At 43.7% G+C, this 18,114-nt stretch overlaps 1 protein-coding gene across 1 annotated transcript; it reads right to left on the reverse strand.

Annotated features, from left to right (window-relative positions):
- Positions 1–3: 3 nt before the first annotated feature.
- LOC309866676 (multiple C2 and transmembrane domain-containing protein 2-like) lies at positions 4–18,114 on the reverse strand (the record flags this gene model as incomplete). Its single annotated transcript, XM_082734458.1, has 4 exons — positions 4–215; positions 1,368–1,430; positions 16,037–16,461; positions 18,111–18,114. The coding sequence occupies 4 exons, from the start codon at positions 18,112–18,114 to the stop codon at positions 60–62; spliced, it is 648 nt and encodes a 215-aa protein (XP_082590584.1). The 3' UTR covers positions 4–59.

The raw sequence follows: 18,114 nt of genomic DNA on the forward strand, positions 1-18,114 counted from the left end.
TACTTTGCTGCAAAGGCCTTGACACCTAAGAGGTGTAGATTTGAGCTCCACTCTGTTGCCTAATCACGTAGATATAAGAGTACAGACGCAGGTGTGCCAGGCTTACCACAACTGTCCCGGATGACCAGGTTCCGGCCTTCCTTCAGGTGGATGGTGAGGAGGTAGGCAAAAGGACTGGGCAGGTTACTCAAGCCATCACTGGCTTCCCCAAACATCTACACAGACAGAGAAGTAGGTTAAGTCTGCTGTTTGGCGATCGAGGGAGAGAATTTCAGAGCTGAAGCAAAACTCACTACAGAGGCAAATCGTCAAGCTGCATCTCCCACACCCCATGCTTGATGGCCTGGCTACAATGATTTATTAGCACATCCTTCATGTTTCTCCCCAGTGGGATTTTTTACCAGAACTCCTGATCATATCTTTGCAATCTTAACTCTGTCCCAACATAATCACACACGTGGTAAGCCAGTATCTGACATACCCTTAAAGCTCAGTGATTTCTGGTAGGATTCTTTCTTCTGGAACTCAAGGGGCAGCCCAGAGGGAGGGAGTAGCACATGCGGATTCCACGTGTGTCCCATAGACATGGGTCCAGACTCAGATGCAAAGCAGCTTCCTCATTTTCTCTCCCTTCCCACCAAACCTTTCCACCCTGGCACACCTTCTCCACATTTCTGTTCACGACCACTCCACCGTCAACCCGGAGCCCACACATCCGTCGGGTACATACCCCTCCCGTGTCCACATGTGACACATTTTGAGCGCTCTCCCTTTTGCTAATTGTCCTCCATTCCCTGCCTCCCCTGTGGTGTCTCCTCCACTTACCCTCAGTCTTGCTTCCCCTCAACAGGGCTCACTTCCCTGTCCAGGAATTCATCAACTCCTACCGGCCACAAGGTCGACTCAAGTCCATTTCTGAATATTTACTCAATGTATCCAACTAAAGTGTTGAACTAGAACTTTGCACTCTAGCTCAAATTTTTGTCTTTCCAAAGAGAGAGGACAGATAAAGTAATTTATTGTTCACTTATTGAACATTCAATTAATCAATTTTGTGGCTGGGTCTCCCTTGACAGCCTTCTTTTGAAAGTTTCCCCCATCCAGGTTTCGAAGCACTTCCGAATGGCTTTGTCTCCTTTACCATCCCACTCAACTGCCTAGCTGCTCTGTATTTTTAGAAAAATCGGTCCCAATATGACAGATTAATAGACCCCAAATTAATCTTTCCCAGCCATAATGTACAAGGCCTGCCTTTGTAGGTGGATCTGCTTCGGCGTGCTTCAAAAACAGGCAAAGAAATACAGATCCACACATTTGCTAAGAAATCATGTTTACTCCAGTGTTTGTTTTTAAGGAACGTCACTCACAGATTGTTCTTCAAATTGTTGGGATGTCAGAGAAGCATTCAGATCGCCACTTTCGCATAGCTTCTGTAAAAAAAGAAAAAAAATCCCGCTTTCAAAAGGCAAAATGGTATCAGCCTACAAGGACAGATAGCCTTTATCAGGTCATTCGCTTTGAATCTGCCATTTGCATGGTCAATTTCAAGTGCGCAGGCTGCCTTCCCACAGACGTGGCCAGGGTTGGCGATAACAGTTGGATTCAGTAGAGCCCGTCTGGCTACAGCCTCTGCCAACTTAGTCCTCGATCGGAGGACAGACAAGGCTGACTCTGCTCTACCACCAGGCTGCTCTGCCATCTTTCATTCAACCAGGCTCTAGTGGGCAGGCAGCATGAAGTGGGAGCACCTGAGCCCTCCCACCAGGTCCCTCCCACCGCGGGCCTCCCTGGTCCTCTGCCACCAAAGAGAAGTGGGCAGATCACATGGCGGAGACCTGGGATCATCGCTCAGGAGGGACCATTTCAAAATGTGATCTAGAAGACCTTCCTCCCACCTTATCTTCCAGAGTCTGTACAATCCCCAAGCAAAAAAGTAAAAAATGGAATTCTGAATGAAAGCTCAGAATGGGATGGGTGTGGCTTTCCTAACTGAAGATACCTATGAAATGATCCCACAGGGCAAGGAAACGGTCGGTAGTTAGTGTGGGATACAGTAAACATATCCACTGTGCAGGTTTTAGATGCAGATTCAGGGTCCAGGAGAGCTATCGGACCCCTTGAGGTATTCTGGGCTGGAGATAAGGACAGCTGTCTGCACAGAAAGGCAGAGTGTAAGGGACATGAGTTAACGGTCTTCCCGCATTTTGGATATGTTCCTGCTGGGCTGGTGCCTTAGCCAGGGCTGATTTCTTGTGTGAGAAACATGGGATTTCTCCCTCCAAACAAGGCTGGGTAACTCCAAAGTTTCAGGAAAACTGAGGCAGGCAGTCAACCTGCAAAGACAGCTTTGATGACCATGAACCGCTGAGGGTAGACACTCTGAGGACCAGGAGCACTGTGGTCACTCACTGGGCCTTCCCATCCACAATGCTCATCAGGGACAGCCAAACACAAGTCAGAGATCCTGCCTGGAGGGTAGGCTACCTTCCAAGACATGAACACACACACACACACACACACACACACACACACACACACACACACACACACGGCTTGTGTATGTGTGTGTCTCTCTCAAGTAGAGCTTCAGGCAGTGACAGAATCTGGGTTCCCAAGCAGCAGCCCCCAGGAGATGGAGGGATGTGAGGGGTTACAGACAAGCTGGGGTCCTCTAGTTCACCCCCTCTGCAGGCAGTGACATCATGAAATGCTACAACCAGGCAGCAATGGGCCCTGATCCCAGGATGGCCTGAAGCATCACACATCCTCCCCACTTAGAATGGAGGCCCCATGGCTCCTTCATCTGTGGTTCTCACACAGGCCTCTTTCTCCACCCATCCCAGCCCTCATGTCGCTTGACTGTGTATATAATTCATCTTCTCATTCATTCATCACGATCACAAGGGTGATTTCAGACACTTCGACCTTTCCTCTAGGCCCCCAGCACCACAGCCACTAGAGGCCCCTGGCCCTGGAAGGACCACCGCTGCCCAGACAGGAAAGGATCCCCAACCCTGTATGTGGGAGACCTGTTAGCAGACCGAAAGGGAGGCACCAGCGGGGCCTTCACTAGTCACTCTCCTCTCTGGCTCTTCATACTTCCCTTGTTGCTCTATGTAAAAACACATCCTAGGGTGTGTGGACAGGACTATCTGAAGACCGCGTTAGGAAGACAATCAGAATCTCACTCTACTCCCCCAATTTCAATGTTTGCCCTCATGCCTTTTACACTGCACACTATTATTTCCTGGAAGCTTAGCAACTCTTCTGCCTGATTTACGAAGCAAAGAGAGACCAGACACATCTTCACGGGCAGAACCAACAAAAAACATCTCCTGTCTGATCCTCTGCAGCCTGAAGACCCACTGGTAATGTCTCCCATTTTGCAGTCCCACAAACCTATCACAAACCTACCACTGTTGGGCTCAAAGTTTCCATTCAGAGTGCACAGTTACTAGCCAAAGATCCAAAGATTGTGGTGGCCCAGAATCTTCTATCACCAAGGAGAATGGTGGACGGATAGGGGCTTTAAAGCATCACCCCTCAGAGGTCACACTCAACATGCTCTGCCCCAAACTGGCCTCTCTGTGCTTAATGATAACATTAATTAAGGGACAAAATGAGTCCACACAACCACCGTCACTTACACGCTATCAAACATGAGCACAGAGCTCTTACTCAAATATGTGACAAGTCTTCCACTTACAACAACATGGAAATTAAATGTGAAGAATGACATTAATTCAATATTATGGCTGGTTTTACTCACAGAAAAGTCACAGAACTTAAAGTTATGGTTCCCACAGCCACCGTAACTGTCACACACCATATATACACACCAACGAAGGAAAGTAATCACATAAAGAAGAGCAGAAATGCTACATAGACACTGAGGACCAAGTTACGGCCACTGGGGGACACATAACCTTGACTATTCCCTTCCATTCTGCATAGAGACGAAGGTATTATCCACTGAGTAGAAGTTAAATGATTTCACTTGTTTGTAAACCTAGTAACTGCATCAATGAGTTCTTCTTTAAAAAGAGCACAGTGATGACTTTCCTCATAGGAATCCCTGGTATCCCATAATCACGAGGATATATTGTTGATGTTCTCAACAAGCATAATCAAGCACTCTGTTTTTCATTTGACTTTTGAAAAGTTAACACACAAAAATTGTTGTGTACAGCATTACAATTTTTAAGCCACATATAGACTTGTGGGACCATGACAACAATCAGGACAGAACAGTTCTGTTCCCTGATAGCACTCATTCATTCAAGCCCACTGGGGTCCAGCCTGTCTTCCCTAAGTAGTTTCACCGTTTCCAGAATATCCTGCACATGGATTCATACCGTATGCAAACCTGACATCTGACATATTTCACTCAACACAATGCCTTTGAAACCCATCCACATGGTCCTCTGCATAAATTGTTTAAATTAAACCTTTTTCATTGCTGAATAGTATTCCATTGAATACATGAGTCGTAATTTATCCAACAAGTGCGGGTTTCAAACATTTCAACCAAATGATTTCCAAGGACTCAGGGAATGATAAATAATTTTGAATACCATGAACACTAAATAGTTTACTATGACAGGGGCACTTTGGGGGTTCAGTAGGTTAAGTGTCCAGCTGTTGATTTCAGCTCAGGTCATGATCTCAGGGTTGTGAAACTGAGCCTCACATCAGGCTCTGAACAGGGCATGGAGTCTTTTTATGATTCTTTCTCTTCTTCTCCCTCTGTTCCATCCCACCTCACCACTTATGCATTCTCTCTCTCTCTCAAAAAAAAGAAAAAAAGAAAAAGAAAAAAGAAAAAAGTTTAATATGACTAAAAAAATATAGCACCAATATTTTAGCATAAAAACTAGTATAAGGTTAGCCAGCTCTCACACAACTCTCATTGCTGCTTTTTGGGTGAGTGTTTTTGTGCTTTTGGTTTGGTTTGGTTTTTAAAGACACAGACTTTGCATTGGTATTTCCTTTCTACCTAAATAGAAATTGGTGAGAAGGTAGTATCTTTTGCATTCTCTTTAGTTGAGAGTCCTCTATCTGCACGAATGCAGGTTTATTAAAATTCAGCAGGATATGGGAAGAAATGAGCATGGATGGGCCAATGATATAAAAAAGAAAATCTCCCCTACTCACTCACCAAGGATCTTAAGAGCAAAACACAGATGAGAGTAAACATCTTCCTTTTGTGTGTGCAAAGCGTGATCTTGTACAAATACCCCCTCCCATGGGGCTCATCGAATGCTCTCACCATGAAGCACACACAGGAAGCCAAATTATAAATCATGTAAACAATTGCTGGGCATTTAAACCTCAATACAAGGAGACATAAACCCACATCCCGAAAAGCTAAGTGAGTAAAACGCTGGCTGAGAAGAGCACTTCTACAGTGTCTGAACAACACTCAAGAGTACGTCACTATAGCGAACAGTACATGGATACAGATTTACTTAACCACCATACCCGCATCTAGGTTCCCGAGAATCGGGACACTCTGGATGGCAGCGTTCATACACACAAACACCTACCAGACAAAGGAAGTAGCAAAATGCACGAAGGAGATGGGATGGCTAGACAGACCCCAACGCAGAGCCTGGATACAGTGACAGAATCAAAACAACACACGTGGCGATGTGAGGACAAAATTAAGACGTCAGTTGAGAAAAATCCAGGTCTACCAAATGGCTGAGTTCGTGCCTATTAAATTTGTACACAACTTTTCAAGGGGCTATTTACTGTACAATTGTCAGCTACCTAGTTAGTTCCCCCCCACACACTCCCAAGATTGTTCTCTATAAGTGATTACCCCGGGATACTGAGATGCAAACTAGAAGTCACACATGCATGCATGTGTGTGTGTGTGTGTGTGTGTGCGCATGTGTTCATACAAATATGCTCTATTCAATCACATGTCAGTTTAAAGCACTGGTCGGCAACATCCAACCCACCACCTGCTTCTACAGATTAGGTTTAAACTTTGGAACACAGTCCTATCTATTCATTGACATGTTTATCTATGGCTAATCTCACGATACCGTATCGGGGCTGGGATGTTGCAACAAAGGCTTGTGGGCCACAAAGCTAGACATATTTATTATCTGGCCCTTTGTGGAAAAAGTTTGCCAACCCCTGGTATAATCAACCTTTATTTTCACGCTCAGTAATATCTGTCCACTCACCTTGCATGCACTGTTTTCACGCTTGTTACCAGCAGGTAGCTTAAAAAAATAATGGTCCCCATTACACTTTCTTAGCACTTTGTAATTTACAAATACACACATGCTCCTGTTAAGGGGCCCACAGGCTGTCATCAGTATCATCGATGTAGGAATAAGGAAGCCGACGTGAACAGGATAATTGGTTGCTGAAGGGAGATTAAAGAGTTGGGCTTTTACTGGAGTGTTCTGGGTCCTCCACTCTTTTCACGGTGCCCAGATCCAGGAGAATCCAAAATTAGAATGCCCAGCTCTGTGCGGGGGAGACGAGACTTGGGAGTCAGAAAGAGCTGATTTCGAATCCTACTTGTTCTACTTCCTATCTTTGGGTTCTTGCACAATTTACTTAAAATTCAAGACATGAGAACATCTCCAAAAGGGCCAAAAAAGATACTTACTTTACAGATTATTTGGAGAAAAATTAATTCATTGAAAGGCTGTCTCTGGGCCAGACACTTTACTAGGCTGCTTGTATGTAGAGGGAACCAAACAGATGTGGTCCCATGAGATAATACTCTTATATTGTACCAAGCACAGGTCCTTATATGTAACCTCTCAGAAAGCGATACTGGTGTGGCCTTTCTGTTACTATTGCTGTCTTACTAGTATGATTGTTATTAAGGTGGGGGATGTGTTTAGGAAGACTGGAGGAAAAAGCTCAATGAAGGTGGTCAGCCAACCAAGACCCTTCCTTCATTCCAACCATCCCTTTCCCTCTGATACTTTCATCACAACAGAGCTAGAGGGCTGGTAATGAAGTCTCAGGACAGTGCCCCCAATCCTCATAAGCACAGCTCATTGACCTGTGCATGCTTCCTCCATGGCTCTCCTCCAAGGCAAAGCTTCTACTTACTGCTATTCCCAGGGTCTAGAGCAGGTGTTATAAGCACCACCTGTATACTACTTACCCCTTCCTGTGAGCAACACCATTATTGAGCCCAAAGGGATCCTTCTTAGCCCATTCTTTGGTACCCCCAGGTAGCCCTATGATCTCGCAAGCTTGCCCAACAGAAAAGGAAAGCCCACATGATGCACACAGCCTCCAAAGTAACTCACATCCCCAACCACTGTCCCCTCACACTGCTGCCCTGCTATTCCTGAATCACACCAGGCACTCCTCTGCCTTCCTGGAGCCTGTACACTTACTCTTCTCTCCTCTAGAGAAGCTCTTTCTCCAGGCACTGACACACCTGAATTCCTTGCCTCCTCTAGGTCTTTGGGTAAATGCGACCAGCTCAGAAGAGGTCTTTTGGGACTTCTCTGTTCAAGCACTCCCAATCACCTTCTCTGTTTTGTTTTTCTCTATTACACCTGGCCCTCTCTGAACATATCTGTAGCCTGCCCCCATTGGGACCAGGATGAGATCTCCACGAGATAGTGGATGTTTGTTCGGTTGACGGTTGTGTTCCTGGTGTCTACAGCAGCATCTGCAAGTAGTAGGCACTCAACAGAGGAGAAAGGAGGGAAGAAAGAAGAAGAAAGAGGCCAACCCCACAGAAGATCCTGGAACACGGCTGACGTGCCCATCTCGTGGACACGGTGATGCTGAGGAATGATTCTGGAGATAAATCACTAACAGTACAGAACACATAACTGAAAGGTAGAGAAATTAATGTACCTGTTCAGTTGTACCAGCTGTAAGCTAGTTCCTCTGTATTGCTTTGTCACTGTGCTTCTCTGTGGTCATGAAACTGAAGCTCTGAGGTTGCCTGGTAGTGTTTCTGGAAACCGCCAATAAGGTAAGGTACTTCTCTAAACCACTCAACTCATCTGTATAAGCTAGCAACAAAGCTAGTTATTTAAAACCTCAACTGCCAAATGAAATGTCAGGAAGTCCCCAGTGGGCGACTACATGGACAATGTGGTGGTAGGAGGCAATAATCCTTTCATTCAGGATTATTAGTCGCTGAGTACGACAATAAGGCCATTCAACCACTATAATTATCCTCGCCTTTAAGAGGGCACAGTGGACACACAAAAATAACTACCTTCATTCGAGGGGCACCTGGGTGGCTCAGTCGACTGAGCACCCACCCGGCTCTTGATTTTGGCTCAGGACATGATCTCAGGGTGCTGGGATCAAACCCCGCATTGGGGGTTCCGCACTCAGCATGGAGTCTCCTGGAGCTTCTCTTTCTCTCTCTCCATCTTCCCTTCCCCCTGCTTGTGTGAGCTCTCTCTAAAATAAATAAATCTTAAAAAAGAAAAATCTCCCTTTGACTACCAACTTTTTTAGATCAGAGGCTCTGAGTCATCTCATTTCCAAACTCCTGATGTACATAGAGTTTTGCACTTGGATTCAGACAGTCCCGGATTTAGCTCCTGGCTCTAACACCAGCTTGATGATGTTAGGTAAGTCATTAAACCTTCCGGGCCCCCATTTTATTCTGGGAAATGTAATGGTAGAAACCACTATAATAACTAATAAATACAAACATAATATGCAAACCATGTCAGGTGCTTGTGCCCTCAACCTATTTCTATTTCTGAGCTAAGAGCCTTTTTTTTTTTTTTTTGGCCTTAAAATTTTGCATGAAACTCAGCAACTTGGCTTATTCCCTGCCTGAGTTGGAGCGGATATGCCCTCCCTCTTCAGGCCCTTTCCTGACCACCTGCTACATGACTCCTCCCCATTCACCTTGCCCAGTGATCCAGCACGAATCAGGGGCCCGGACCACCTCAGATCTTTGTCATTGTCTTTGTGAAATCTGGGCCTATGCTCAACTCCACCATCAACACCAAGGAGGGGAACCAGTGGCAACTTTCTGTATTTTCTAAATACCTGACTTTATAAAGCAGAAGAGAGTATCTTATAAAATGAGTACCAGGGAAGGAAGTGAGAAGAACAAAGGCAAGGGGGGAAAAAGGGAAGAAAAAAGAAGCTACTCTACCCCTGGGTCTCCTTAACTGTATTTAACCTGACACTTAGGAATTCCTTTAGAGCCCGCCCTCCTTCCCCCAGGCCTCCATGTATCACCACCTTCCCCAACCCAGCAGAAATTCATGCAGCCCCACAGTACCTAGCATGGCCTGTGGCTTGAAAATCAGCTGTGGAGAAACATGAGTCAATATATTTCATGTAAGGGCCTGTGGGTGGCTCAGTTCGTTGAGTGTCCAGCTCTTGGTTTTAGCTCAGGTCATGATCTCAGAGTCTTGACACTGAACCCCACGCAGGGCTCCACGCTCAACATGCAGAATTGGCTTGAGATTCTTGCTCTCCCTCTCCTTCTTCCCACCATTTAAATAATTAAATATTTTTAAATGTGTGTGTATGTATATATATATATATATATTTTTTTTTTTTTCCACATAAATGAGATGTGCAGAAAGCTGGAATGGAAAGAAAAAAAGGTGTCTGTTCCTCAGGAGATCCCAGTCTAATACGAGATGCCAACTTCAAGGGGCGCCTGGGTGGCTCTGTGGGTTAAAGCTTCTGCCTTTGGCTCAGGTCATGATCCTAGGGTCCTGGGATCGAGTCCCGCATCAGGCTCTCTGCTCAGCCAAGCCTACTTCCTCCTCTCTCTCTGCCTGCCTCTTTGCCTACTTGTGATCTCTGCATGTCAAATAAATTTTTTAAAAATCTTTAAAAAAAAGAGAGAGAGAGAGAGATGCCAACTTCTAAACAACCAATGAAAATACAAATTGGTGGAGGGGTTTGGCAATAAAAAAAGGTGCCCTTTACCACCTCCTATCCCCAAGTTTTGGTGATGACATCAAGCAGGATAAACTGTAAGACCACCTTTCATCCATCAGAAGCCAGACATACAAAGTCATGTAAAGGAGACAATCTGGTTGCCGGGCAACCATGTGAGGTTCTCATCCTGACTGAAAGTGATAATTACACAGCTAATCAAATAGTGTGTCAATCCAAAAGAGGACAAGGTCATGCAAGAAGACCTGGATGAAAGTTTGGACTTAGTCCTGAACCCTATGGAGGGAAGAGAGAGCCCAGCCCACAGGACTCTAAGAACCTTGGCCTCATGGCCTAGGCAGGTTGGCATGTGGGCATCATGTCATTGGCCCAAGCCAACAAAATGTGAGTATGTCAAGTCCTCATTCGGAATTTTCAGAATTCAATCGCTATTGGGAGATGGATGGCTATCTACACCATTCAGTGCAGAACCTATCCATTCTCTTCTCAGGGATTTGAGTCCACAAAACAGTCTCCTGATTCTATGTGACTTGTAATGCAGGCTGACTTCAGAGAGCCAATACACCCAACAGGCTCTCCAAAGTATTTCTAGGCCCTGATATAATTATTGCTCACTCCACTTTAATGAAGTTGATGCTCATTATGATTTGACTTCCCAAATAACTTGACAATAATGACACAGTGAGCTGTTTATATCAAAATAAATAGGAGAGTCTACATAGTATTTCATTCTCATTGCATATGAGTCACCATTTGTAATTTCTAGCTCAGTCTCATGGGTATTGGGTTATCATGAGGTGGTACTCTGAGCCAGATGGCCAGTGGACAGTTAATACAGGTCTTGGAAGCTAATGATCTTCTCAGGATCTTACTCAGTGACACCTTTGCCGACTACCCATTTGCCTTCCCTTCCCTACTCCCTCTATTTGCTCCAAACCCTTTCTCCCTCTACAGATTTCTAGAGAAAGCAGAATAATGTTAGTGTTCCATGATAGCAAAAGTGACATGCTGTGTAAACAAAGGTAGGGGGAAGATACAGATTATATAGTCAGGAAACCCAAACAGGGAAAAGAAATTTTCAGCTGGGCTTTGAAGGATTGAGAGAATTTATGGGAGAGGAGAAGACAGATGTGAGATGGGTCTCTGAAGATTACAGAGACCATGAGAAGCAAGGAAAGGGGAACAGTCTAACATCATTTCATGTCATTTCACGGGTGCCACCTGGTGCATAATGGTGATGTTGCCAAGAAACAAATGTTTGTATCTGTGAGAGCACTTCAGAGAGACAGAATTCTGCCAGAACCAGTTGTGATCAGGTTTCTGTGGACTATCCAGTGTGGTATGAATCTGGGACCCAAGAGAAAATTCTGGAGAATCCTCTTCCAGCAAATGCATCCTTTATTCTAAAATGACTTTCTTCCACTTTGGTCTTAGGGATGGTTGAGCACCACAGTGAGACTGTTCCATACTTGACTATTTCAGACTTCCATGTGGCCTCTACATTCTCACATCCCTTTTTCCTCTTCCCTCTTAATTTTTTTCTTTGCTTTCTCATTCCATTTCCCCTAAATGTAAGCCCACGCCTCACTTCATTGCTGACCCTGACAGGAGTGGGGAAAAAACTGGAAGACACTCAGCCAACATCATTATCTGGGGTGTTATCCCACTGCTGCAGGTTCAGCCTTGAAGTTGCCCTTAGACATAAAACATGGGAGACAAACATCAATGGGTACTTGAACCACAGATGCTCCTTGGTTTACCCCTCCCCGCTCTGGAAAGCTACAAATAATATCAGCCACACCACGAATACTCAGCAAACATCTTATTGTCTTTGTGGTACCCCAATATGGTGGAAGGAGATAAAAGGGGGATAGGCAGAGCAATGCACTTGACCACATGTGATCCCATAGGCCTGACTAGCTACAGCCCAGTACACGCCAATCCTTTCTTCCCTCCTCATTGCTTCTCCCATTCCATGAGAGTGATAGTAACCTGTCCACTATTCATGAGGAAGAAAAGAGATGACCTGTATCCTAGAGACAGATTCACCAACCCCCAAACTCACATGACATGGATTCACCAGAACTTCCATCTTCATTGAAAAAAAGACAGAAGAACACATTCAGATTTAAGGCTAGTATCATACTTGGGCTGAAAAGTCTATACCTGTCTAAATCTCTCTGTTTTCAGTGAAATCATATAGATAGAAATTTCATTTCCAGTATGTTTCTTTCTAAAAAATCCTAAACAAATAAACAGAGAAATTCTGACTTTAATGAAATTATAAACTGAAGAGAACTTACAACAAAGACACTGGTAAAAACTGTATGAACCTGAATGGATTCATTACTATCGTTGATTTCCTCATATGTAAATAGTGATTGAGCACATGCTCTGTGTCAGGCACACAGCAAGGCCCCAAGAAAACAAAGACAAATTAGACATGACTCCTTTAGACCTACCCACAGACCAAATTACACAGCTTAGTGGGGAAGATAAGCAAGGGAGTGGTAACTTCTATACCATGCAATAAAGTCTAGATCCTCGGGTCGTGGGAGAAGCCCACTCAATATGGTGGAAGGGAGCTCAAAAGGGGGATAAACAGAGCAATGCACTTGACCACATGTGATCCCATAGGCCTGATTAGCTATAGCCCAGTCCCGCCATCCTCTGCAAGCAAAGCAGATACGTAGCACTCAAGTGACCATGGGAGGATTTTCTCAGTTTCTACTTTGCACGTCCTAGGACAGGAAAATAGAAGCAGAAGATTTGTATTCAAAAAAGAGGTTTAAAGACACCTGCCTGGCTCAGCTGATGAAGCACATAACTCTTAATCTCAGGGTTGTGAGTTCGAACCTCAGATTCAGGGCACAGATGACTTCAAAATAAAATATTAAAAAAAGAATTTGCTGGGGCGCCTGGGTGGCTCAGTGGGTTAAGCCGCTGCCTTCGGCTCAGGTCATGATCTCAGGATCCTGGGATCGAGTCCCGCATTGGGCTCTCTGCTCAGCAGGGAGTCTGCTTCCTTCTCTCTCTCTCTCTGCCTGCCTCTGAGTGTACTTGTAATTTCTCTCTGTCAAATAAATAAATAAAATCTTAAAAAAAAAAAGAATTTGCTTTCTTTTCATGGGTGAGTTAAAAAGGAAAATTATTTAAAATAAATTATTCCAAGAGCTTTGCATTTAGCCCAGAGAAGAGAAAGTAACCACTACCAACCATCCATTTACCATCCATAAACAGCCCCTCAACACAGACCACCCTTCCTAGCACACATCACACCAGAAAGTTCCTCAAACACCTATGTCAGGAGCAGCAAAACTCTCACCACCTCCTAACTACCCCACTCACACTTCAGGTTGTGTCCACCATATTTCCTCACCGATCAAATCTATGCCAGCTTGGGCAAGCCCTCACGTCCTGTCACAATGTGTGTCCATCCCCATGCACTGATATCCTCCAACCACCAGGCTGCCAAGAGGCAAGGCTTAGATGTTTGGCACAGACAGTTCCAATATCTTCTTGCCTCTTAAGATTCCTTTAGAGCTACACAAAGCTGTCTCTTAATACCTCATAACTTAAAGGCAGGGTTACTTTCATAACCATCTCTATTTCTAGTCATGACCTTTATGGTGCCTGAGTTAGAGTAGGTACTCGAATATTTATAGTCAGCAAAACAACTTCACGGCATTAACCTAAAAAAAGAAATTCTGGGGCCACCTGGGTGACTCAGTTAAGTGTCTGTTTCTTGGTTTCTGCTCAGGTCCTGATCTCAGGGTCCTAGGATTGATCCCCACGTCAGGCTCCCCACTCAGGGGAGTCTGCTTGTCCCTCTCCCCCCCTCCTCCCTCCATGCTCCTGCTTTCTCTATCTCTTGCCCATAAATAAAAATAAAGTCTTTTTTAAAAAAGTAATCATGGGCGCCTGGGTGGCTCAGTAGGTTAAGCCTCTGCCTTCAGCTCAGGTCATGATCTCAGGGTCCTGGGATCGAGCCCCACATCGGGCTCTCTGCTCAGCAGGGAGCCTGCTTCCCACTCTCTCTCTCTGCCTGCCTCTCTGCCTACTTGTGATCTTTGTCAAGTAAATAAATAAAATCTTAAAAAAAAAAGTAATCTTAAAAGAATTCTAATCCGAGAGTGTTAGCCTATCAAAGCCAAAAAACCCACACATTTTCTTCTGATCAGTTAATAATGTAACAAGAAGATAAACTTCAGTATCCAATTCTACATTGGATATATTTACCCCCTTCACACCAAACTATGAATTATGAATTATGTTTAATAATCCTACTGATTTATATTTTGATTACTGGAAAAACATATTTCAAATTTATAAACAATGGTAAAAACTGTAACATGGTTATGAAAAGAATTTCATAAAAGTAAGTGGTAAGAAAAAATAGTTAAGTCATTGAATGGTTAATCGTGACTTATCATCAAATTTCCAAAGGAATCTGGTCACAATGTACTCCAGATATCCCAGATCCATTCCATAATGACACCCAAATATATGACAAAATTAAATATAAATATATGACACCCCAATATATAACAGTCTTTGGTTAAATAAAAAAATTTGGTTGAATAACAAAAATCCCAGTTGAAGATCCAGGTTTGTATGCAATTATAACAGAAACATAGAGTCTCCACAAAAAAAAAAAAAAAAAATTCACGTCTTCCCTCAAAGCTGCAACATACTTTAGTGTCATTGATGGGGAATTTAAAAAAAAAAAAAAAAAAAAAAAAAAAAACACATTAAACCAGTCACCATGATTTACTAATCTGGGACTGAATTTATATTAAACGTGTTCTAGATATACAAGATTTTCTCATAATTGTATTTGGCTATTTATCTCATCAAAATACTAAAGCATTAAAAAATCAATGAAACCATAAGAATTTGCATCCTTCAGGTTTTTTTTTAGAGAATGCAAGTGAAGCTGTCCACAGGCAAACATGCACACGTGTTCACAAGCACACACAAATGCACACACATACAAGTGAGACTGGAGCAAGTTCAAACCCTCTGACAGTCAAACGGAGACACACATTCATACATTTCTTAGGAAGATGAATATGCAGGGGTCCCTGGGTGGCTCAGTCAGTTAAGCGACTGCCTTCAGCTCGGGTTGGGATCCCAGGGTCCTGGGATCAGGTCCCATGTCAGGTTCCCTGCCCAGCAGGCGAGTCTGCTTCTCCCCCTCTCTCTGCTCATCCTCTCTCTTTCAAATAAATAAATAAAATCTTTTTTTCTTAAACAAATCAGTTTATTCTCTGATAGTTTTTGAAGTCAGAAATCTGAAATAGGTCTTCATGAGCTAAAATCACTGTCTGCACAGAAGAGTTCATTCTGGAAGTCTGAGGAGACTATGTTTTCTTTTCTATCCTAGCCTTAGAGCCACCTGTACTCGATGGTTCATGTGTCCTTCATTTACCTTCAAAGCCAGCAAGAGGACATCCAAAAATTGTACTTTGACTCCACGTCTTCAAACTCCCTCTTCCACATTTGGGGAACACTTTTCATCTATTTTATTTAATGTTTTTTAATTTTTATTTTTAATTTTTTAATTTTCTTTTCAGTGTTCCAGAATTCATTGTTTACGCACCACACCCAGTGCTCCATACAATACGTGCCCTTCGTAATACCCACCACCAGGCTCACCCAACCTCCCGCCCCTCCAAAACACTCAGATTGTTTTTCAGAGTCCACAGTCTTTCATGGTTCATCTTTTTTTTAAAGGAATATTAACATGCATTTTTGTCTACCATAACACTGAGCAGTGGTGGAGACACACACACACGCACACACACACACACACACTTAAAGCAAAAAGTTCGAAGAAAAGTTATGCTCTTAATTTCTTTGCCAGGAACATGGGAAAAGGAAAACTCATCCAATAGGGCTTTTAATGCCTTAAAGTATCCCAGAGAGGTTATTTGTAATAGTTTTAAAATACATAGAGGTCAACCCTAAAACAAATGGGAACAGTGGGTGCAATCAATATTACCTGAATTTAAATTCTTATAAATGACATTCTCTCCATCCAAGCGAACCACAAAAATAACTCCAAACCAAATCTTCCAAGGGCAAGGAGTACACATAGAAAGGAGAAAAACAGAAGAAGGAGCAGGAAAGTGCCCAGCCCTGGTCTCACCTCTGGCTCTTCCAGGGCCTCGTCTCCAGCCGGCGTCTTCTGCAGCAGATCCAGGATGCCATTGCTAGAAGGCCTCCTGTCCTCGGTGGGAGAGGCATAGGCCTCCTCGGAGTCCGTTTCCACCACATGGAGGTAGTCGGCTTCTTCCTGGCTCCAGTCCAATTCCTCCTCAGACTGTTTCAAGGAGCTACTGCTGCTCTTGGGCAAGATCCCCGCTGTGGACAGGCTGCTGGGCACTGAGGTGTACGATGACTGGGGCCCAGAGTTAAGGCCTGCCCTCTGGGGCCAAGGCCTCAGCCTCCAAGAGGTCAGACAGAGAGGCTGAGGCGGCGGTCCAGGGAACGCCTTGCCCGTAGGTCTATGGGCTTGTTCGGGTTCTTTTTCACCCTCCTCTTGCTCAGGTTGATTAACAAAGGCCTGCTCCGCTGTTTCAAAGAGCCCCAGACAGACGGTTTATCCTCCATGGCTGCCTGAAGACCCAGGAAGTCACTCCATGAGAGAGCTCCTCTGTGTGGGAAACAACCGCAGCAGCTCCTAGAAAACACCATGTGAGGAGAGAGAACACAAATGAGCCTTCTCGGTAGTATCTAAGCACATCGAAGTGTAAGATGTGACTGGAAAATCTCACACGTTCCACTAAGGGACTGAGATGGAAACATTTGGTTGGTAATGTTTACAAATACTTTTAAAGCATTTTTTTTAAAGATTTTATTTATTTATTTGACAGAGATCACAAGTAGGCAGAGAGGCAGGCAGAGAAAGAGAGAGGAGGAAGCAGGCTCCCTCCTGAGCAGAGAGTCTGATGTGGGGCTTGATCCCAGGACCCTGGGATCATGACCTGAGCTGAAGGTAGAGGCTGTAACCCACTGAGCCACCCAGGCGCCCCCCCTTAAAGCATTTTTAAGACACTGAATTTTTAACATTTTTGTCAGAGGAGCCATAGAAAAATTCTAGTCATGAATGGAACTGTGAGGTTGATGTGAAAAGAATGTTTCATAAGAAAACTGCTTTCTCTGACTTAGTTCACTGCATTTAATGTCCTCCCTCCTGGTTCAGCCATGTTGTTGAAAATGGCAGGATTTCCTTCTCTCCAGATGCCTAACTCATATCTCAATGTGTCTCACATTTTTTTATCCATTCACCCCTCAATAACCACTTAGATTGTTTTCCTCATCTTGGCAACTGTGAATAATGCTAAGGTGAACAAGGGAGTGAGGAAATGCTGATTTTAGTTTGGGAGGATATATATACCCAGAGTCATATAATACTTCTAGTTTCAGTTTTTTGAGGAACCTTCATATTGTTCTCCATGTGTATCAGTTTACCTTCCGACAACAGTGCACAAGGGCTCTCTGTCTTCCACATCCTCACCAACACTTGTGATCTCATATCGTTTTTTTTTTAATAATGCCATGTAGAATTGAAGTTTGCTAAGAGAATACATCTTCTGTGATCTCACCACACATACACAAAAGTTCTAAATATGTGAGGTGAAATTTACAAATTAACAAGTTAATATGTTAATTAACTTGATTGTGGTACTCATCTCACAATACATGTAGTTAACTCATGTTGTCTACCCTAAACACACACACACACACATAATTTCTACACATAAAATATTTGTTTCATAACTAAAAGACTACTTTCTTATGTTGCCCCAGGGAAAAGCAGAGCCAAAATTTGCCACCACAATAACAGCATCTTTAATCAATATTATTAAATAACCAGTACCTTTTAGGTACTGAGAAAAGCATTTATAGAAGTAAGAGGCCTGTTCTTGTTCCAATGTACCAAAACCAGGGTAGAGTTTGAACCAGGGTAGACAAAGATTCTCTGTATGAAATCAGTCAGTAAATATTTAAGACTTTATAGGACACATGGTGTATCACGATTACTCAGTTCTGCTGTTTGGCACCCAAGGAGACATGGACAACACCTAAATGAGTGTGGCTGTGTTCCAATAAAACTTTATTGACGTAAATTCAGCAGAGTGTAGTTGGCCAATCCCTGCTTTAAAGTTACCATCTTCCCTTCCACCAAGATAGGTACATTTTGAAGTATACACACATACTCAT

This window comes from Mustela nivalis (genome assembly GCF_964662115.1).
Source record: "Mustela nivalis genome assembly, chromosome: 6".
NCBI lineage: Eukaryota > Metazoa > Chordata > Mammalia > Carnivora > Mustelidae > Mustela > Mustela nivalis.